Source organism: Panthera tigris, chromosome A2, assembly GCF_018350195.1.
Source record: "Panthera tigris isolate Pti1 chromosome A2, P.tigris_Pti1_mat1.1, whole genome shotgun sequence".
NCBI lineage: Eukaryota > Metazoa > Chordata > Mammalia > Carnivora > Felidae > Panthera > Panthera tigris.
Window position 1 is genome coordinate 74,321,808 of NC_056661.1, and position 23,873 is coordinate 74,345,680.

The 23,873-nt window shown below is 42.0% G+C and overlaps 1 protein-coding gene across 1 annotated transcript in view; it reads left to right on the top strand.

Annotated features, from left to right (window-relative positions):
• The first annotated feature begins 2,188 nt into the window (after window positions 1-2,188).
• Window positions 2,189-23,873, top strand: part of VPS41 (VPS41 subunit of HOPS complex) — a 185,954-nt gene continuing 164,269 nt past the window's right edge. Inside the window, exons 1-2 of the mRNA XM_007094790.3 lie at window positions 2,189-2,233; window positions 12,043-12,081. Coding sequence (XP_007094852.1) covers window positions 2,213-2,233; window positions 12,043-12,081 — 60 coding nt within the window. The 5' untranslated portion in view covers window positions 2,189-2,212. The remainder of the gene's footprint in view (window positions 2,234-12,042; window positions 12,082-23,873) is intronic.

A 23,873-nucleotide genomic window follows, 5' to 3' on the forward strand; every position in this document is an offset into this window, starting at 1 on the left:
TCTTAACTATATATGCACATTAGAGTCTGAGTTACTTCTCAGACTCTAATGTGCATATATATACCCTGGGGAGATATTAAAACCCAGCTTCTGGCTCTAGATCTTTGGAGGGGCCCTAAACTTCATTTCTAAAAGGCTCCCAGGTGATATTGATGCTGCTTCGCTTTCTGTAGCAGGAGGTGAGAAGATCTCTTAGACAAGGGAGCCAAAAACTCTCATTTCATAGGAGGAAACTTGGGGCTCTGAGATCACAGGTGAATTTCATCTTGCCCACAGGCACAGTGTGAACCTGCTATCCTGTAGTGGGGTTCTTCCTCTCATTCATCATTCTGTGTCTCTGTCTCTTCACTTTCTGGTCTGTCCAAAAGGACACAGAAGATCCAACGCTCATCATATTTTGTTATAGTCAAGAGAGTATACTGAACGGGTGCAGACTTGGGGACTCCAGAGTTTCTGAGGTTTGCATGAGCAGAGGATAATCTGCAGAAACTTTGGCTACATCTTTAATTAGACCCACTAGAGTTTTATGGGTGTGTCTAGATCATAATCGGAAAAGGCAAAATTAGAATTTGGTAGAAGGGCTAGACTTATTTCTTTCTTTCTTCCGTGGAGGCTGAACTGAGGGTTCCTGCACCTTTTTAGTCTGTGTAAAGCTTCCTGTCAGACATGAAGTAGTGGGACTTGAGCAATGTTTGGGTCCCAGTTGCTTTGCAAGAGATCTTAGGAACTCAGACTGGAAAGGTCAAAACTCGGAGTACTCGGTGCTTGGTTATGGATATCTAAATGCCTTGGGTTGGCCTTTCATCAATCCTTTGTGACTGAGTGATCAGCAGACTGGGAGAGGGACACGAGCAAGTGTTAGAGGAAGAGGTCATTTAGGCCCTGGAGAGAAGACAAGTGTCTCACATGAGGTCACTTAGGCCATGGGAATCATGGGTTGACCAGGTTATAGCTAGAGACCTCCTTCCATGCCTTCCTTGTAAGTTGGAGTCAATGAGGCACGGGGTCAAAAAGGGCATCGGGCACCCACCACGTGCTGCCATTTGTGGCACCTTTTTCTAGTTATGAATTACTGGAGATGATTGGAAAGAAGAAAATGTCTGTTTTTGGCTAAGATATTGCAAATTCCTGAGGATTAGGAAGGAGAGTTTTATAATGTTCAGAAACATGGTGGGGGGATCATTCGTTTTAAAGGATGGACAAAAAACAATGGTTTTACAGATTTTACCAAGGATAAATTTATATTCTATCTTAAATATTTAACTATAGAACATATCTAATAAAAGTTTAACAACTAATTTAATTAAACAATGGAGATTTTTTTGTTTTAAATTTCAATGTACAGATGCCAAAAGAAGATGTCAAATGAAAGCAGCAAGCAGTACAAGCAAGCCAAATATTTTTAAAATATAAGTTCTTATCTGGTTCTCCACTACAAGGACTGATTTATGCTTTATATTCACTGAATATATTTGTTAAAAAGGACAAGACACCTTTTAGACTAGGAAGCATTTGCTAATCATAGAGTCTTTGGCATTAAACATGGCCAAATTCTATTTTTTAAAAAACTTTTTAAATGTTGTATTCATTTTTTGAGAGAAAGAGAGAGAGAGAGAGAGAGAGAGACAGACAGAGAAGAGTGGGGGAGGGGCAGAGAGAGAGCGAGAGATAATCAGAAGCAGGCTCCAGATCAGATCTAGGCTGTCAGCAGAGAGCCTATGTGGGGCTGGAACTCAGGAACTGTGAGATCATGACCTGATCCAAAGTCTGATGCTTAACCGACTGAAGCACCCAGGTGCCCCAGAGATGGCCACATTCTAATCCTAGTTCTGCCTCTTACAGGTGTGTGACCTCTGAGCCATGGTATTCTCCTCTATAAATAGGGGTAACACTAGGGATTGCTGGGGGTATTAAATGAGAAAATGTTTGCAAAACTATAACCCCAGGGCTTCATACATAGCGAATATTAGTAAATAATGTCATAATCATGGGACCAGTAAGAACAACAAAAAAATAAATCATGAAATCAACAACGGTTTTGTTCAGATTCTCCAGAGGCCACCTCCATTGAGCTGGGAAAGTCAGAAGCAGAGATGCACCAAATGACGCCCCGGTTCAGAGGCTGCTAAAACTACATTTCCCAGCAGCCCCTGTTTCTAGAGTCTCGGTTTCTCTCATTTCCGGGTCTGTCATGTGACTCTCCGGCTGCATCATGGCGGAAGCAGAGGGGCAGGTAAATGCTGCTACTGTTAGGCCGGGGAGGGAGAGGCGAGGTGAGGTGATCCGGGCTCGGAGCCGAGTGTGTGGAAGTGCGGAGCTGCCAGAGGGCGAGGCAGGCCCACCGCGGGACGCGCGAGGGGCGAAAGGCCATTTCGGGGAGCAGAGGAGAGGGTGGGGTGGCTGCTGTTGGAGGGCACCCGGGGAAAGCTCTCCGACACACCCCCGGCGTTGGAGGGGCGGCCTTGCTTTGTCGCTGCCCCTGTGACCTGTCTTCAGTGAAATTTTGGCTGGAAGGCAGCCTGGTTGTCCCAGGAACTGACTGCCCTTGGGAAGCGTCGAAGTGAAGACAGTGAGAGTTGGTTTGCAGGAGGGCCAGGAGAGAGTAGATGATGAATTTTGTTTCGTACCTATTGTTTTTAGGTGCAAAGCTAAGTCAGCTGTGACGTGCAGCAGTGGTTAAGTGCATTTGTCCTGGAGCAAAAATGCCTAGGCTCCAGTGCTGGTTCTCTTTTTTCTTTTCTTTCTTTTTCTTTTTTTTTTTTAATTATTTTATTTTTTGGGAGAGAGAGACAGAGGGACAGAGCACGAGCGGGGGAGGGCAGAGAGGAAGGGAGACACAGAATCCCAAGCAGGCTCCAGGCTCCGAACTCTCAGCACAGAGCCCGTCGTGGGGCTTGGACCCACAGACCGTGAGATCATGACCTGAGCCAAAGTCTGACACCCAACCGACTGAGCCCCCCCCCCCCCCCCCCGGGCGCCTTTGGTTCTCTTTCTTAATATGTGACTTTGGGCTAGTTACTTAACTTTAAATATAAGATGGAGATATAAGAGTAACATTCTTGGAGAGTAAATAAGTTAGAGGGTAGAATAAGCACACCAGTTAAAGTGCTTAGTAAAAGTAGGACTCAGTAAAAGTTACATGAGATTCTTTGTTGCTGACAGAACATCACATGGCAATGCCAGCCCACACATGGCTATGTGGGGTTGGAGTTTAGAGTAGTAGATAGTGAAGGCAAAAGAGTTATTTTCATACACGTGATACTGGTTATCAAAGCTTAGTTGAAATGACAGAGTACTATCAAGAAGACAGAAAAGGGCAAAGGCCAGAACTAATTGTCCATCTACAGGGTCATTTCAGGTTGGCACAGTTTTTCCTTACAAATTAACAAGGCCATCAGTTTCCATAATTGTCTCTAAAAAGTGGTGTGTGATGAGCTGTACTATAATGAAAGAAGTTTAGCTACTTGATAATTTATTATCAGTGGTATTAAGAATACCACTTGTAACATACTTCATTTATGTAATGCAGAGTTGCCCTAAGTACGTTTGATATACATCAGTAATTAAGAAATAAAGTAGAAATTTGGTTTGGGTGGTCGTTGTGGTAATAGGAGTGTTGCTACCAGCCACCGAAGCCTCCTTTTTTTGATTCAGTCACTTCAAAGGAAAAATGCTTGTTAAGCACATGCAGCTTCGTGAGTCATTGCTGGGTTTGATGATAGTGGTGAGATTGGTTTTCACACTGTTGGTCTTTCTGGTGGAAATAACAGCTTATTTGTTGTTTGATTTCAAACCAAAACGGGGTGCCTGCGTGGCTCGTTCCGTTGAGTGTCCGAACTCAGATCAGGTCATGACCTCACTGTTTGTGAGTTCGAGCCCCACATTGGGCTTGTTGCTGTCAGTGCAGAGCCCGCTTCGGATCCTCTGTCCCCTTCTCTTTCTGCCTCTTCCCTGCGTACGCTCTTTCTCTCTCAAAAATAAATAAAACCAAAAGCCAAGACCTTAGATACAGGGTAGTAGAGATGGAGAGAGTTGCTCTCAGTATTTACTGCTGTTTTGTGCAGAAGTTTGGCAAAGCTGTCTGATATAAAAACACACATAGAAAGTTAGTGATATAGTAAGTATGCTTTGAATTTTGATGGTACTTTTCAGTGTAAAGCCTTCACATCACATTTTGTCCTCACAAAGTAATTCTGTGTGGTGAATGTTTGTTCTGATATATAAGTCAGGACCAGCACCTCCTATGTTCCAGGCCTGCCAGTGGCTTCCCATCACACTCTGAGGGAAAGTCAGACTCCTTTATAATACCCTAGTTGCCCTACAGGACCTTGCCCAATTGTTCCTTATTCCTTTTCTCTGACTTCATTTTCTACTCTTCTCCTCTTCTCCCCTTTTGTCACACTGCATCAGCTATACTTGGCTTTCTTACTGTTCCTTCAACAGGCTGGCCCGTTTCTACCTCAGGGCCTTTGCTCATGCTACACCCTTTATTGACCTCATATATCCAGGGCTTTCTTCCGGGGTTCCTTCACGTCTTTGTCCACGTGTTATCTTTTTGAGTGAGACCTTTGATTGTTCTTTGAGACCTCTTCCTTGCATTATTTTTCTCCTTAGTGCTCATTACCATCTGACATAGTGTGTTTTAAAGTTTCTACTTATTTGTCCTGTGTGTTTCTGTGTTCATTTCTGTATATTCTCCCCATTTGAACATAAGCTTCATGACGGAAAGAATTTGTTCACTGCTGTTTGCCTGACACCTAGAGTAGTGCCACAATATGTGTTAAATGATTGAATTTTACACATACGCAACTGGAAATTCAGACAACATAAGTAATTTACTCAGGCTAATGTGTGTAATAAATTTCCAATCTTCTATTTCCAAATAGAAATGTGTTTTCCAGAGCTCATGTTTTTTTCCCACTAGAACACCCCACCTCTTAAAAAATACTTGAGAACCTAATTCTAATTTTTTTTTTTTTTTTACTTTATGAAGTAGAATGAACTTTATCACCTTAATAAATTTCCTTCAAGTCATAATTTCACCTTTGACACTTCAACAGCCTGAATATAGTTAAAGCAGGCATTCATCTCCCTGACAGGGTCATTCTCATAAAGACCAGTGGTCCATTGTCAATGGCAGAAAGAAGCAGACATTCACAAATTGTCGTTCTGTTTTTTTAAAGCTGGTAAATAATCGTACCTATGTTATCAGTTCTTTTAGATTAAAATGGTTAGATTTTTCTCACCCTGGTTGATTTGTGTGGTAGGGAGCTGTTGAAATCCGGCCTTGTGTCTACAGAGTTTTGAAGGCTAAAAGTACACAAAAGTGGAGTTAAATACATTTGTTAATTGTTCTGTTCGGCCCCCTTGAACCTTTTAGAAAATCTTTTTTTTTAATTAATTAATTTATTTTTAGAGAGAGAGAGAGCATGAGTCGGGTAGGGGCAGAGAGAAAGAGAGAGAGAACTCCAAGCAGGCTCCCCACTGTCAGGGCAGAGCCCGATGCAGGACTCAAACCCACAGACTGTGAGATCACGACCTGAGACGAGATCAAGAGTCGGTCGCTCAACCGACTGAGCCACCTAAGCGCCCCGAACCTCTTAGAAAGTTGACCTAATTTTTCCCCCTAAAAAGCTTTGAGACCTGAGATGGGTATTAAAATGAGCTGTGATGACAGGTTAGGGCAGAGGAAGCTTTATTCTTGGCATCATGCACTGGAAATGCAGACCGCCTCCATGATGAGCAAGCCAAAAATAAATCTCTCCTCTTAACTTTTCTTTGTTTTTAATTTTTATTTATTATTTTTTAATTTTAGAGAAAGAGTGAGCAGGGGAAGGGTCGGGTGGGGGGAGAGAGAGAGAGAGAGGGAGGGATGGAGGGAGGGAGGGAGAGAGAGAGAGAGAGAGAGAGAGAGAGAGAGAGAGAATCTCAAGTAGGTTCCATGCTCAGCACAGAGCCCAGTGTAGGCCTCGATCTCATGATCGTGGTGACCTGTGCCGAAATCAAGAATCAGACACTCAACTGACCGAGCCACCCAGGCGCCCCTCTCCTCTTAACTTTTCTGAGCCTTGTATTCTTTGATGATTGCTTTTTTTTTTTTTTTTTACCCTTTAATTTTAGAAAGAACCAAAGTAATAAGATCTGTATTGAATTAACATAATGTAAAATCGTTCATGGGCTCTCAAGCTACGAAATCACTTTTTTGGACATGATTGAACATTTTTTTAAGGCACTGGGAGGTCTTTATGCTGAGTACAGGGAAGGGAGTTCACAGAAATAACCACATGTGTATAGTTTGGAGAAAGGACTCACACCCTGTATTCTGCCTGGGAATTTTCTAACCAGCAGTTTTACTTAGTTCCAAAATGATTTACAGTCGACCTTCATGATCATGGATGCCCAACAGTATTTGTTGAGACCTCTCTTATGAATAACATTCTGCTTGGAGTCTGGTTGTTTGTATATTTGTCTTATGTCTACTACAGACTGCTGAGTCCTCAGGAACAAGGACAGAGCTCACTCATGTGTGCATCTCTCACAGGGCTAGTGCTTTACAGGTACTAGGTGCTTAGTAAAATGTTTAAATGAATTTATTCGGGAGGAGAATGAATGGCCTTCTGAATTGAAGATGTCAAATTGTAAGTGAGATGCAGTAGAATTTGTGTTATGTTAGCTTCACTTGAAACTTTCAAGAGTTATTCATTCAAATGTATTGTAGATGACATTTCCTAAATTCCTTACTCTGCCAGCTCCCCGGGTACCCTTTCATCTTTCCTACCAACCATCAGGGAACCTAGTCTATTAAAATATTTGACCATCTATTCCTTGACAGGAGAGGAGAGTTTCTTTTTTGAATTTTCCCTGTGCGTTTTAGAATTGAGGATTTTTTTTTTATTTTTTTTTATTTTTTTTATTTTTTTTAAGAGACAGTGTGAGGGCAGGAGAGGGTCAGAGGAAGAGAGAGAGAATCCTTCAGTAAGCTCCAAGCTCAGTGCAGGGCCCAAATGGGGGGTTTGAGACCATGACCCGAGCCAAAACCAAGAGTTGGATGCTCAGCCGACTGAGCCACAGGAGCCCAGAATTTGGGGAAATTTTATCCTTACTGTAGAGCATTTACTGATTATCAGATGACAGTTCATGAGCACGTACACACCCATGTGAGTGTGCCCCATGTGTAAAATAAAAATCACATCAACCAATACTTGCCTGTGGACAGAGGCATTTACGCTCTAGAAATCTTGTGAGTCTCAAATGAGATTATGTTAAAGTGGCCAGGTCAAAGTGCCTTATATGTGGGACTAGAGTTTATTATCTAGACTTGGGCTTTGCTCAGTTATATACTATTCTCTTTTTTTACAGTTTGATAAAGATCTTTTGAAAGCAATTTGACTGATAACTAAAGGAAAAATAAAGCCCCAAACAAGCAGTTGCTAAAAGCACAGAGTCCGGGAAATTTTTAGAGGATCCACTCTTTCCTGTGTAACTAAAGTGTAGTCACAAATTAGCTAGACGTGGTTATTGCCTTATAAGTTTTTCTGCTCATCTTTGTCTGGGCTGATTGGCTGGAGTCCGGCATCACTATCTGATTACTAGCAGTCGCCCCAGTACCCACGTTACCACCTTGGGAGGGAGCACTCATCCAATCTGGGGCTCTGCGTTTCATGCATTCCCCATTCTTAGCTGTTCAGTCACGGTTGCCTTTGTTTCTGCCGGGGACCTGGTCCTCCTCGGTGTTCTTGTTCCCAGATGCTTGTGATTCTAGGCTCTTATTTCAACTCAACAAATCCACATCTGTGAAGATGGCATGTTTGCGTGGGTCCTACCCAATTCCCCAAACTGACCTTATGCGATTGTGATGTGAAGTCAGATTTGGGGCTGGGTCACTGGGTGGCCTGGCTGGTCCCTTTTTCCACACTGGGCAGATGTCCAGATTTTCCTTCATTTGCAGAATATGATGAATGCTGGAGCTGAGCCGTGGGGGGTTAAGCGGGGTACCCTGAGTCTGCCCACTCTTGTCAGCCCCCCATGTACTCTTTCATCTTTCCTACTCAACCAGCCTACTGCCTGAGTGCCCCGAACTGGCCACAGCTCCTTTGAGCTTTTAGAACTTGAGGCCTCAGGGCGCCTAGGTGGCTCAGTCCATTAAGTGTCCAACTTCGGCTCAGGTCATGATCTCACAGTTTATGGGTTTGAGCCCTGCATCGGGCTCTGTCAACAGCTCAGAGTCTGGAGCCTGCTTTGGATTCTGTCTCCCTCTCTGCCCCTCCCCCACTCATGCTCTGTCTCTGCCTCAAAAATAACAATAAACAAAAATTAATTACATAGAAATTGAGGGCTCGATGATACCGGGATAGCAGGTACATATCACACAAAATATATCCTCTTGCCTCTGCCTGTGTCACATGTTGGGATCTCTCACACCCTGTCTTCCATTAAGCTCAGCTGTGTCCCAGTTTGTTGGCAAGGAGAGAAGGTGGCCGTGTAGCGTTGAGTGTTTCAGCTTTATCCCCAGGCCAGGCTGATTGCCCAGAGACTGGTCTCTGCTCTGTTTCTTCATCCTGCAGACAAGGGAGCTGGCCTTCCTCAGGCTCCAGCCTCCATTTCTCCCCCAAATTCTGCACCCTCCCCCAACAAATAGTGTGTATAGATTCAAGAGGTCACATGTCAAGCACCAAGATCATTAGGTTTGGATATATGCTTGAGTCTAGGGGATTGGTTTGCAACAGAAAGGTAAGGTAGCATTCCACTGTTGCCCAGATTTTATCTGGCTCTATACTTGTCTCTCTGTGCCTTCTAGCTCATCATTTTTGCTTCAACCAGAACAGCACCATTTTATTATTGTGGTAAAATATGTGTAGTATTTACCACTTTAACCATTTTTTTTTTTTTAAGTTTTATTGTATTTATTTTGAGAGAGACAGAGACTGTGTGAGAGAGGGAGGGGCAGAGAGAGGGAGAGAGAGAATCCCAAGCAGGCTCCGCACCACCAGCCGGAGCCCGACGCGGGGCTTGAACTCACGAATCGTGAGATCATGACCTGAGCTGAAATCAAGAGTTGGACACCCAAGCGACTGAGCCACCCAGGCGCCCCACCACTTTAACCGTTTTTAAGTGCATTGGCATTGTCAGTGCAGCTGTCCCCACCGTCCATCTCCAGAACTTCTCATCTGGACCTGTTAAACCCTATCCTATGCTCCCCACCCCATCCTCCCCCCAGCCCCTGCCAAGCTCTGTTCTACTTTCTGCCTCATGTACTTGAAACCCTGCAGTATGTATCTGGTTTATTTCACTTAGAAAACAGCACAGTTTTGTAACTTGTATTTTCATGATTTGTTTGAAGTTCTTGGAAAGATACAGAGTATGAAGCTAAAAAACGGTTGAAAACCACTGCCCCTTTCTAAACCGTAACCTTTCCCACCGTTCAGCCTGGCTTTTGGAGCCCTCTCTGGGACTTTTCACTTCATGTCTTCCGATTTGCCCCTCAGTCCCCAGGGCATTAAGCAGCGGGGCTTTTTGAGTGGATGAAGCAAGGAGGTAGTAGACCAGGCTCATTCCTGAAGTCACTCTTGCATGGCTTTGGTAGGATTGCGGGCAAAAGTGTTAATTTTTCTTGAGGCCGCAGCTCAGTTTGGGAGGTTCATGCTGGAGCGGGGGTAAGTTTGAGAATGTCCTGGAGTAAATGTTCTCACTGGTACCAACAGCCACAGGAAGCTTCTGTGAGAGACCGGTTTTCTTCTGCAGGCTCGGGTTTCTGAGAGTCTCATGCCTCGTGGTATCACAGCCTGGCACCGCATGGTTTTTGGTGCAGAGTCAAGCATATAATTTGATTTTGGGGCACCTGGGTGGCTCATTCGGTTGCGCCTCCGACTTCGGCTCAGGTCATGATCTCATCGTGGGTTTGAGCCCCACATCGGGCTCTGTGTTGACAGCTCTGAGCCTGGAGCCTGCTTCAGATTCTGTCTTTCTTTCTCTCTCTCTCTCCCTCTCTGCCCCTCCCCTGCTCACACTCTGTCTCTCAAAAATAAATAAAGGTTAAAAAAAATTTAAAAGAAAAGAATATAATTTGATTTTGAGTTTTTGGTTGAAGTCGGTGGGTGGAGACTTAAAAAGAATATAATTCGATGTTGAGCTTTTGGTTGAAATTGGTGGGTGGAGACTTAACGCTTTGGTTTTAACGAAGAACGTAAATGGAACATTTGTCCTTTTACCCTATGTGTCTATATGAATGTATCTCAAAAAAAAAAAAAACCCAAAAAACCTTCCTTAGGTTTAATGGCACTTTTCTGAAAAGAGTGATCCAGTGTTCCTTTAAAGTTCTTGAGCTGGGGATAGAAATCTAGGGGCAGGTCATTGGCATGGTCTTCAAAGCCTTGTTTCTCGAATGTTAGTAACTTACTATTCAGGGACAGTCAGGGCCGGAAAGGGTGTCAGAAGTCGTTAAGTTCAGCCTCTAAGCCTCAGTGTTCTTACCTCAGGGGTCATTAGGAAATTCTAAGATGCTGGGTACAAAGCATTTAGCATTGTGGGATATATATAATAGATGTTCAGTAAAGATGTCAGAATAGTGACTGTTAATAATAAATGGAGTGTGTCCAGAAGAGAAGGATCACGGTGGTAAGTGGATGAGAACCAGGATCTGGGGATGGTTAGCACAGAGGAAAAACAATTTAGAAGGGCAGGCATGATACGTGTCATTAACTCTCTGGAGAACTGTCAAGTAGTTGAAGAATTGGATTGTTTTATGTGTCTTATTGGTGCCAGGAACAAAAAGTTCCTATGGAGAGATTGTAGCTCCAAATTAATAAGCATTTTCTAGTACTTAGAAGAACCTTACCGCGCCGGGGTGTGGAGGAGATTCTCATGTTCATCGTGGTTAATGGCACAACTACAATAAAATTCTTAATCACAAGTCACACTCGTCCCCGTTTCACAGATGGCCTCTCAGAGCAAGTACCGTATCGTCCACAAGGCTGTTGCAGAGGCAGCCTGTCACCTGCAAGGTTCTTAGGAATTTCCTATGAATGAAATTAAAATGTGTGCAAACACCAGATTTGTGTTTAGCCTGCTTTGCAACCAGAACTGAGTAATAGAAGCATCTAACTTTTGTTAAAATGTTTATTTTTTTTCTTGAAAAATATTAGTACTTTCCAAGATGTCCTTGCCCCATTTTTTTCGTTCTTGTATAGCTCATGGATTGTTGCAAAATGCTTACATTCAGTGTCAGCATATTAGTTGTAACCTTTTATTGCTATTGATATCTATAAGTACGTTAAGTAAATCTTCATTTTGCTGACCTCTTTGAGGATGCGTGGCATCAGCAGATTCTCTCTTTCAGTGGACAGGTGAGAGATTAGCAGGATCGAGTCAATTTTTCCCTTTTTGCTTTGTTTTCTCCAGAACAGCAAGATTCATGCTCTAGCAAGAGGGAAACTGTGTTAAATGGCAGAATTCGTCTTCTGGCTAATGGCTTAAAGAGTGGATGTAAATTATATGGCTTGTTTGCACAACGGCTGATAGGTACCACTCTAGGGGAATTCTTTTGTAAAAAGCTGTTTAAGCAAGACCATCATTTTGACTCAACCAGATTAATAGCATAGTAATTAATAGCACAAGGGCTTTTCAGTATAAAAATTGGCTCACGGATAATTTGAGACGGCAGCTTCCTCTTCCCTTCCGTGATCAGTAAGCCTGCTTTGCTGGACCCGTTTCCATTTTTAGCGAAGGAAAGAGCCTTCTGTGTCTTCCCATGACAGTTCCCTCGGTCATTCGTCAGCCTGCTGACCACCCAAGGGAGGTCAGCAGGAGCAGTGGGTCTGAGTGGCCCCAGAGTGACCGTCTCAGTCCTGCCACGCACGGGAAGTGGAGGGAGGCCTAGGAGGGTCACACCATGTGGAGTCCTTTCAACTGTGGTTGCAAATTACCTCCCAGCAGGGCAGGTGGGTGTTGGTGGCGGGGAAGTGGTGACCGTTTTCCCTCAAAAATATGTTATATTTTATTCTTTTGTCACCTCTTCTGACCATTCTCCCCCTCTGTGCTTTGCAGGAAACTGAGTCTCTCGAAGAATCTACAGATGAGTCTGAGGTAAGGTGGGTGGTTCAGGAGCCTGAGGATTTCTTGTCGCCACATGATCCCGTGCTTGTTTTGCCTCGTGGGGACTGGGGTGCGAAGGGCAGTACGTGATTGAACCTTGGGGAACAACATGCCAGTTGTCTTCAGAAATATATTAAAAAAATTTTTTAAGGCTTACTGATTTTTGAGAGAGAGAGAGAGAGAGAGACAGAGAGACAGCGTGACTGGGGAGGGGCAGAGAGAGAGGGAGACACAGAATCCCAAGCAGGCTCCAGGCTCTGAGCTGTCAGCACAGAGCCCGATGCAGGGCTTGAACTCACAGGCTGTGAGATTATGACCTGAGCCGAAGTCAGACGCTTAACTGACTGAGCCACCCAGGTGCCCCCCAGTCTTCAGAAATATTAAATGGATCGGCTTAAATAAGCAGGAGAAGGAACAAAACACTTTCTCCTGATCTTGAATAGTACTTTAACCCAAAGTGCCTTGGCAGTGGGAAATTTGATACAAAGTTTTACAAACTAATCTTGGCCTCTTTAAAAATCTGAATTTAAAACAACCGCTGTAGGTTCTACCATACTTATTTTTTTCTTCATTCTTTTAACGAGTATGGCATGCTCACTGGTGTAATTTATCAATCACCAAAATTAGAGTTTAGTTCATAAAATAAAAAGGAGGAAAGTCACTTCCTTAAAAACTGTTAAGAAGCTAAGTTTTGTTAAAGTTTGTATTTTAAGGAGAATAAAGTAATATATAAGGTGGGCTTTTTAAAACAAATTTCTTTTCAAGACTATGCATAGGAAATAGGTTTAAGCATAACAGAAACTAATGAACCTACCAATTTTATGGATGGACTTATTGATAATAATACTTATATTGTTTCTTTATACTATTTCATTTAGCTCAGAGGATTGAAAAAAATATGTGTGATAACCTGCTGGAAATTCACACCAATGTGACTATAGCCAGTATAATGTATAAATTCAGGTTGATACTGCATATAGTTATTATATGGAATTTGTTTCCTTTTTCAAGGAAAAGGTGGGCTTAAACATATTCATCTGGAGAACATCTTATATGTTATGCTATTATGTGTTTGTAGTTCGGTGCTGCAGGCATGGTTCCTAATACCTTTACTACTAAAGACCTGTGATAATCTCTTTGGGGCTCCTGATAAGGCACTGCAGAGTTTGCTTATAGATATGGCATAACACTTGTTAATTTTTTTGTGTGTATTCATTTGTTTTTGAGAGACAGACAGACAGACAGAGACAAGATTGTGAGTCTGGGAGGGGCAGAGACAGAGAGAGAGGGAGACACAGAATCTGAAGCAGGCTCCAGGCTCTGAGCTGTCAGCACAGAGCCCGACATGGGGCTCGAACTCACGGACCCTGAGATCATAACTGGAGCCAAAGTCGGCCGCTTAACCGACTGAACCACCCAGGCGCCCCAAGGTTGTTCTTTTAAAGTTGAACAAACCGAGACCCTGCAGGTAACCTGTCGTAATGTCGTATAGCAGGTTCACGGGAGAAGTGGATTCAAACTCCAGCCCCCAGCATTTTGCTGTCTAGCTCTGATAGGTGGGGACTGAGGAAACTGGAGTCCGGCCTCAGGTTCATATCTCAGCTGTACTTTGTACCTGCTGTGTGGCCTTGGAGGTAGCACCCAGCTCCTCTGTTCCTCAGTTTCCTCTTACGGAAAATGGGGTCGTTGCTGACTGTGTGGCTGCCGTGACGATCAGGTAAGATTGCTCTTTGCACAGCATCTTGTATGGTGCTAGCACCTGGGAAGCAAGCAGTCCACGTAGGCTAGTGATACTCAGCTTGTGTTTTAAAGGTAGCGCTGGTGCCCATTCTACAGCCGGGGGCTTCCACTTGAGGGCTTAGAGAGGCTCCCCGAGACCCTGGGAAAGCAGGTGTTCTCCCCGATACTGTGGCTTCTAATGGGTCCATGGGCCAGCGAGGTAGTCAGGCTGGTGGTGGACAAGTCTGGGCTTTTCGGTGTAGCGAGTTGGTTTATAATCCAGCCTTTGGAGCATTTTGTCTTGGGTTTGTCCATTTGAATCACTTTCTGGTTACAGGATTGAGATTGTGAGACACTGCTCAGTTGCCGAAGAATCTTTATTTTTCCTTTTCTCTTCTTCCCACTAGGTTTTATAACGGTTAATTCAACTTGCACAGGGCAGGCCTTTCCTCCTTATTCTTCTGCCTTTTCTTTATTCAAGTGCTCAGGTGTTTTTCCATTTCTTTTCTTTTCTTTTTTTTTTTTTAATTTTTAATGTTTTTTTTTTTATTTTTGAGAGAGAGAGACAGAGAGAGAGAGAGACAGAGACAGAGTGTGAGCAGGGGAGGGGAGAGGGAGGGGAGAGGGAGACACAGCATCCGAAGCAGGCTCCAGGCTCCGAGCTGTCAGTACAGAGCCCGACGTGGGACTCAAACGCACGAACCATGAGATCATGACCTGAATACGACATGTCCGAATACGGACACTTAACCGACTGAGCCACCCAGGCGCCCCAGTATTTTTCCATTTCTGCAAGCAACAGTATTTAGCGTTTTCAGCCATGGAATTGTAACAATTTATCTGTTTCCTTATGAAATGCTGCATTTCTTATAGACAGCTTTTATATTGGGAAGACCCTAGTGTTAGGTTATTCTAAAGTTGTTACTTAAAACATTTTTAATTGTGGTAAACTACACATAACGTAGAATTTGCCATCTTAACCATTTTTAAGCGTACAGTTTAGTATTGTTTAGTGCAGTCACGCTGTTGAGCGAACCTACCTCCGGAACCTGTTCATCTTGCACAACTGAAATTCTGTGCCCCTTGGATTACAGCTCCCCATTCTTCCACCCTGCAGCCCCTGGCAGCCACCACTCTACTTTGTGTGTTTAGGAGTCTGACCACTCTAGGTGCTTTGTGTAAGTGGACTCATGCCGTACAAGTATTTGTGTTTTTGTGACTGGCTTATTTCATTTAGCATCACGTCCTGAAGGTGCATCTGTTGTGTTACCTGTGTCAATCCCCCTTTTTTTTTTCTCTTAATTTTTATTTATTTTTGAGAGAGACAAAGTGCGAGCAGGGGAGGGACAGAGAGAGAGGGAGACAGAATCCAAAGCACGTTCCAGGCTCTGTGTCATCACAGAGCCTGTTGCAGGGCTCCAACCCACGAACGGTGAGATCATGACCTGAGCTGAAGTCAGACTCTTAATGGATTGCGCCCCTCCTTCTTTTTTAAGGCTGAATAATATTCCATGGCATATACAAACCACATTTTACCTAGTCATCTCTGATGGGCACTTGGGTTGCTTTTACCCTTTTGTTTTTGTGAACAACGTGACAATGAACATGAGTGTAAAACTATCTCTTTGAGGCAACTGCTTTTAGTTCTTTGGGGTATGTACGCAAAAGTGGAATTGCTGGATCATGTGGTAATTCTATTTTTAATTTTTTTTGAGGAACCACTCTACTATTTTCCATAGAGGCTGCACCATTTAATGTTTCCAGCGGTAGGGCACAAGGGTTCTGGTTTCTTCGCATCCCTGCCAACCCTTGTTTTTTCTGTTTTTCTGTTTGTTTGTTTTTATAGCAGCCATCCTGACAGGTGTGAAGTGATATTGTGGTTTTCATTTGCATTTCCTTGATGATTCAGTGGTGCTGAGCACCTCTTTACAAGCTTGTTGGCCATTTGTATATTTTCTTTGAAGAAATGTCTATTCCAGTCCTTTCCCCATTTTTTAATCAAGTTCCTTGGGTTTTTGTTGTTGAGGAGTTCTTTATATATGCTGGATGTTAATCCTTGTCAGATAGAGATAGATATGGATAGATCCTTATCGGAGATAGATAGATAAACCTGTTGTCTTTATCTATAAGTCAACAACCTGTGAGTAGGATATATGGGTAGATGGATTGACGTACAGCTATAGATCTGTAGAGTTGTGATTTAACTGTATCTATATAAAGAATATACATAATGTAATGTATAAAGAATATATTTATATATATATATATATATATATTCCTATTCAGTTATACAATTTACAATATTTAAATAATTTCTCCCTTTCCATGGGTTGCCTTTTCACCATGGAGCGTGTTGTTTGATGCATAGAAGTTCTAAAATTTTGATGTAGTCCACTTTATCTATTTTTGCTTTTTTCCCTGCCTTTTGGTGTCGTATCCGAGACATCATCGACAAATCTGGTGTTACAAAGCTTTTCCCTTATGTTTTCTTCCAAATTCTCATTTTGTGTGTTCAAAAAAGGAAAACAAACTGCTCAAGACTCTCTGTTGGGGCACCTGAGTGGCTCAGTCGGTTGAGCGGCCAACTCTTGATTTCAGCTTAAGTCATGATCGCAGGATTGTGAGATCGAGCCCCATGTCCTGCAGTGTGGAACCTGCTTGAGATTCTCTCTCTCTCCCTCTGCCCCTCTCCCCTGATCGCTCGTGCTCTCTCTCTAAAACAACAACAACAAACCAAACAACCCAAAACTGTCTGTGCTTTTTTCATTGTTCTTCGAACCTGCAACCACATAAAACGAAATTGCTTGGTGTAGTATAAGGTGTATATGTCACCATATAAAACTTGTAAGAATTTTAAATTGTACTTTGCAGTTAAAGTGGAAATTCAAAACCATATTTCAACCAAGGGAGTATGTTATTTTTTTAATGTTTGTTTATTTATTTTGAGAGAGAAAGTATGTGAGCAGGGGGAGGGGCAGAAAGAGGGAGAGAGAGAATCCCAAGCAGGGTCTGCACTGTCAGACCCGGGATTCGATCCCACGACCCTGGGATTATGACCTGAGCTGAAATCAAGAGTCAGATGTTTAGCTGACTGAGCCACCCAGGCGCCCCTAGTATGTTACTTAATAGGTAACACAGTTAAGGGTCTTGCATTCATCTTAATACTAAATGACTTGTGGCAGATTTTGTGGGATAACCGAAGTGGTCCTCATGTGTAGTATTTTTTGTTTCTAATATATAGTCTGCTATTTATCCCACTTTCATATCATAAGCCAGACTATTTCTTAAATGGTGCTTTACTCTTGAAAAACATAACAAAGAAGTCTGTGTTCAAAAGAACTTCATTCCCATTTTGAAGCCCCAAGATCTTGTGAGTACTTAGGGATGATTGCTGTGGCATAGGTCGTGGCAGAGTGCTACGGGAGCACAGAGGAGTGGATGATTGGTCGGGAACGGCTTCATTTGGGGTCTCCAAGAATTAAATATGGAAGACGAATCTAGGCAGAAAGGCTGGGCAAGTCTTCAGGAAGAAACCGAGTCATGAAAGTGCATGTGTGTTCAGCCAACCGTGAGGCACTCCCTGTGGCTAGAATTTGGAGGAAGTTGGGGAAATGAGGCTGGATGAGGAAACTAGGGTGAGGTTGTGAAGCTACTAACATGTCAGACCAGACAGTTTGGACTTGATCCCGTGGACACTGGGGAGCCAGCTAAAGCCTTGATTGTTAAGGGTGGAGATAGGGGCCGGTGATAGATAAACTGGAAGGAGCGACCCATGATCAGAAGTTCTAGTGCAGGCCCCAAAAGAGAGAAGTAGGGGTGTAGCGATCTGAGCTGGGCAGTAGCAGAAGACAAAGAGGAAATGTTTCTCCAGTTCACTCAAAGGGAAGTGTGGGATAGTATGTGGCCGACGGGCTGGGTGGAGAGTCAAGAAGATTCCAAAGCATCCAGTTCAGCTGTGTTGTAGGAAACTGCATAAACTCCACTAGTAGTTAAAGTTTTGAAAAAGACATTTTAAACCTGGAGTTTGGGCGCCTGGGTGGCTCGGTCAGTTAAGCCTTCGACTCTTGATTTGGCTCAGGTCATGATCCCTGGATCGTGGGATCAAGCCCCATGTTGAGCTCTGTGTTGAGCATGGATCCTGCTTAAGATTCTCTCCCCCTCCCTCTGCCCCTCTCCCCTACATACACTCTCTCTCATACTCTCTCTCTCTCTCTCTCTCTAAAAAACAAACAAAAAACAAAACAACAACAAAAAACCCCTGAAATTGATATCTCTATGTTCAGGTTTTTTTCTTCTAAAGTGGTACCTTCTAATCCATTCTTGATTCTTCTTATAATGGTTTTGTTCGAGCTGAAACAAATAATATGCTTTCATATTAAATATGCTTTTAAAGAAAAATAAATGAGCAAACTAGTATCTGGGATTTTGTTCTTAAAATCTCACAAGTTACTGCTTATAGAAGAAAGTTCTGAGCTCTCCTTGGAGCAGAGATGGTGTATTGGAATGAGCAGTGTTCACGCTCTACTTTGATAATGAAGATTATTACAAAACCAGACTCATTTAGTGTAAGAAACAGCTCTTGGCACTTTGGTGAGCTCTTTAGGTACAGTAACAAGTCCAAGATTTGGCCCTGATTATTGCTTCTATTTTACAGATGAAGAGACAGACTTACAGTGTTTAGGTAACTGGCCAGGCTCACCTGCTGGTAAATGGATTTGAATCCTGCAGTCTGACTCCAAAGCCTGGTCTTCTACTGTGTAGTTACAATGTCTCCAACTTCACTGTGACCTCTCTAATTTTATTCCGTACTCTTCTCTGTGTGCCTTTGTAGAATTGGGCAAGATTAAGAAAAAACTCCCTTGGAACTCCTGCCTGTGTATAAAATGATATTTTGGGTGATGTTACAGATTTTGGCTTGTTCACCTAGTAGGAAAAAATACCAGTTTCAGAATCTTGGAACTTTGCTTCTTTTCTGGGGAATAGAGAATTGTCTTGTTAATTTATATATAACGTTAATAATTATAATAAATTCCTGTTTTGCCATAAAATAAATAATGTTACCAAAATAAATAATGTTACCTATTTAGAAAATAATAACATAAACATTTATAAAATATTTATAAAGTAAATGTTAGGTATAAGTTTGTCTCCTTTGAAAAGTACATCTATCTTTGTGTGCAGACATTTAGCTACAAGAGTGTTCATTGCAACTTTGTTTATAATATAAAAATTTAGAAACAGGCTAAATATCCAGAAAGGAATTGTATTATCTTTATAATTGGTAAGAGCTTTTTACAAAAATGTCATTTAGAGCAGAGGCTGGCAAGCTTTTTCTGTAAAGGTCTAGATAGTAAATACTTAAAGCTTTGCAGACAAAGAGGCAGTACTGAGGATATTATGTAGGTATGTAACCATATAAATATGTAAAAACATGCTCGAAATCTGTACCAAAACAGGCATCTGGCTAGATGGGCTGGTTGTAGTTTACTGATTCCTGATTTAGAGTATAATCCAGTTTTTCTCCACCCTCCAAAATCCACATGTAAGCATAGAAAAAAAGATCACAAGACCATGTTGTCATTGGATCATGTGATTCTTATTTACTATCATTATTTGCCTTAATTTTCTAAAGTTTTGCAAATAGGCATTACTTACATACTTAGCAAAACAATATGATTATTTTTTTTAACAAAACATATTAATCTCTGCACGTAATCTTACTGTGTTATGTGTCGATGTTACAGAACTTTTGGGTTGCATAGCAATGGGACTCAAAATGAAACTGCACTGTCCTCCCTTTCTTACCTCAAACTCAAACTAGGGAGTTAGGAGAAAAGGTTTGGTTTGTTTCTTGCTGTCTTTATTTCATCCAAGATTACGTAAGGCAAAAATTGTTCTTAACTCTAGTGTACATTTTTTCCTGAAGATTTTTTAAATGTAATTTATTGTCAAGTTAGCTAACGTAACAGTGTATATAGTGGGCTCTTGTCCATCAAGTGAAGAACGGACAAAGAAGATGTGGTTGTATATATACAACGGAATACTACTTGACAATGAAAAAGAATGAAGCCTTGCTATTTGCAAAACGTGGATGGAAGTGGAGTGTATTATGCTAAGTGAAATAAGTCAGAGGAAGACACATATCCTATGTTTTCACTCATATCTGAAGATTTTTTTTAAGTTTTAATTTTGAGATAAATGTGGAGTCACATGCGGTTAGAAGAAATAATAGAGAGATTCTGTATATAATGTATATAACATCTCGCATAACTTTGGTGCAACATCACAAGCAGGAAATCAATATTGATAACAATACAGGGACTTGATTCCGATTTCATGAGTTTTACATGCGATTGTTTGTGCATGTGTGCGTACATGTGTTAGTTCTATGCGCTTCTTTTTTTTGATATTTTTTTACATATTTGAGAGGGAGTGCAAGCAGGGGTGGGGCAGAGAGAGGGAGAGGGAGAGAGAATCCCAAGCAGGCTCCATGCTGTCTGTGCAGAGCCTGACACAGGGCTCGATCCCACGAACCGGGAGATCATGACCTGAGCTGAAATCAAGAGTCGCATGCTTAACCGACTGAGCCACCCCGGGGCCCACTTGTGTGCACTTCTGTCACATGTGAAAAGTCAGGTGATCACCTCTGCAGTGAAGATGCAAGAGCAGTTCACCACAAGGTTCGCTTATATAATCACGCCCGCTCCCTCCCCAGCGCCAGCCCTTCTCTCTCTCCGTAGTTTTGTCATTTCAAGCACATTATATGAATTGAACCACACAGTGTGTAATGTTTCCAGATTGACTTTTTTCCACTCTGCCAATTTGTCTTTGAATTGGCATGGTTTGGTCATTCACATTTAAGGTAATTATTGATATTTTGGGGCTTACGTCTGCCATCTTTTACTTTCTGGTTCCTCTGCTTTTCATTTCTCTTGTTTCTCGTTTCTTCCCTGTGAGTTAATTGAAACTCTTTTTTAAATATTCTTAAATATTTCTTAAAACGTATCCATAGTTCTTTTTTTTTGAGTGTATTACTTTGTATGGTTTTCTTAATGTTGCTCTAGGTATTAAAATATGCATATATAACGTATCCGGCTACTGGTGTCCTTGATATTTTACCACTACTGGTCAAGTATGAAAACCTTACTTCCATTTACGTCTGTCTCCTGTTCCCACTTTTTAAACACAGTTGTCTTAAATATTTACATTCATTGAGCACCCATGTCAGAGAGTTGTTATTAAACTTTTTCTTCAACTATATCTTAAAAACTCATAACAAGAAGGATAATTTACCCCAATTTTTACCCATTCCTGTGTTCATTTTAAAGTTCTAAGCCTCCAGGGCGCCGAGTCGCTCAGTGACTTAAGTGTCGGACTTCAGTTCAGGGAATGCTCTCACGGTTTGTGGGTTTGAGCCCCGTGTCAGGCTCAGTGCTGACAACTCAGAGCTTTGGAATCTGTGTCTCCCTCTCTCTGCCCCAGCCCCGGTTGTGCTCACTCCCTCAAAAATAAATAAACATTAAAAAAAGAAAGTCCTAAGCTTCGTGTTATCTTCTATCTTCTGTTTCTTCCTATTTAGAACACTTCTTTAGCCATTCTTTAGGCTTTCATTTTTGAGGGATATTTTCACCAAGTATCACCAGATATTCACCAAAACATTTGTGATCGATAATTCTTTTCTTGAAAACTGCTCTGCAGTCCCTTCTGGCCTCTGTCATTTCAAATGACAGTTGTGCTGTCATTGATGCTTCTCTATAAGTAATGTGTCCTGTTTCCCAGGCTGCCTTCAAGATTTTTTTTTTTTTTTTTTTTGCCTTAGTTTCCAGAAGCTTAATTATGATGTCTCTTGGTGTGGCTTTCTTTGATTTGTCTTAACTGGAGTTTGCTCAGCTTCTTGAATCTGTAAGGTTATGTCTTAGACCAAATTTGGAAAGTCTTCAGCCATTATTTCTTTGACTACTTTTTCAAATTCACTCTCTCTTCTTCTGGGACTTGAGTAATTTGAATGTTAGCTCTTTTGTTATTGTCCCACAGGTCCCTGAGACTCTGGTCATGTTTTTTCAGTTTTCTTTCTCTTGTTCAGATTGGTAAATGCTGTTGATCTGTTCTCAGGTTCATTGGTTATGTTCTCTGTCGTCTCCACTCTCCTGTTGAGCCCATCCACTGAGTTATTTCCTTTGGTTATTTTATTTTTTAGTCCTAAAGTTTCCATGTCTTTTTTTTTTTTTTTAACTTCCATTTCTTTGCTGAAATACTACTTCATTGGTTTCAAGAGAATTTATAATTGCTTGCTTATTGGAGCACTTTTACGATGGTTGCTTTAAATATCTTTTTTTTAATGTTTATTTTTAAGAGAGAGAGAGAGAGCATGAGCAGGGGAGAGGCAGAGAGATAGGGAGAGAGAGAATCCCAAGCAGGCTCTGTTCTATCAGTATGGAGCCTGATGCCGAGTTTGATCCCATAAACCACAAGACCTGAGCTGAAATCAAGAGTTGGATGTGTAACCGACTGAGCTACCCAGGTGCCCCAGTGATGGATGCTTTACACTTGATCTTAGCCAAAAGGCTGAGAAGTGATGATGATGGTTGCTTTGAAATCCTTGCCAGAGGGGCACATGGGTAGCACAGTCGGTTGAGCCTCCAACTTCGGCTCAGGTCATGATCTCTCACTTCGTGGGTTCAAGCCCTGTGTCAGGCTCCAGGCTAACAGCTCAGAGCCTGGAGCCTGCTTTGGATTCTGTGTCTCCCTTTGTCTGCCCCTCCCTTGGTTGCACTTTCTCTCTCTTCTCTCCCTCTCTCAAAAATAAACAAACATTAAAAAAAAATTTTAAATCCTTGCCAGAGAATTCTAACATCTGATTCATTTCATTCTTACAATATACATTTTAATCAAACTCTGTAAATCCTGAAGAGTCATCAATTATTTCAACTTCTTCAAGTCCCTTTCCTTATGTACCGTGTATCGTGCTGAAAGCTCTGCATGGAGTATTCCCTCCAATATGATCCATAATTCTATCAGGTACTATAGTAGGCAGGAGAGGTTGGCTATGCTACAGTAACAATCAGTTCCAAAATTTTAACAGCTTAACACAACATGGATTTGCTTCTGAGTAGAACCAGTGGTGCAGGGAGAGGAAGTTGTGGCATCAACAACTCAGAAATGTCCTCATCTTCCGTAGGGTCTTGCCTGTTAATGGACCAGAAATGATGTGCCATGGAGTACTTTGGTCACAGAGCTGAAACCTGAGGCAGCTCTGCTCTGGGCAGAGATGTATTTTCTTAGACCTGGCTTCCTCTGAGTATAGGTTCCTAGGGTATCGTTTAATTAGAAGTGTATTCCACCTTATCTGCAGAGAGTTTAGTGTGCCATACAAAGGACTTCGCAGCAAGAGCATCAAACTGTTAGCCTAACATTTCAAGATGAAACTTGCACAGCGAAGAGAGGAATAACAAGGGAAACAGCATCAGGCTAAAGAGGAGTGGCAAGGGAAGAGAACACCTGTGGGAGCAGTAGTCAGTCTGCTTTGTATCAGGTGAGGGTTCTGGTGACCTTTTGTTATTTGGGAACACCACTCAGTGCCTGTAGTAAGTTCCTTTGAAGTGAAGATTGCATGTAAATTACATTACCCCTGGCCTAGGCCCAGCATGTAATAACAGAGAGCTAATTAGTGTCACCACTGTCTTGATTTTTGCTACCATTATTAATAAACATGCCTCCTGAATAGAGACCCATTCACATCTGGCTTAGTTCCTCGCAAATGTCCCAATCAGACTGCTTTGAATATGTTAGATATATTAATTTTAATAAACCAGGTGGACTGACAAATAACCGAACCTATTTAAAATAAACCTAGAATGCAATCTATGTTGAATGAGAAATTAATATTAAAATAAAAGGCAACTTCCAGATGCATCCGCGACAAGGATTGTTCTTTTCATTTTGTTAAAATGAAAACCAGTCATTGTGAGAAATCAGGAGATAGCTTTTTTTTAATCAGAAAATGCATCACACAAAAATAATTTATTTATCTTACCTGGTGGGTAGAACATGGTGAATCATTTATT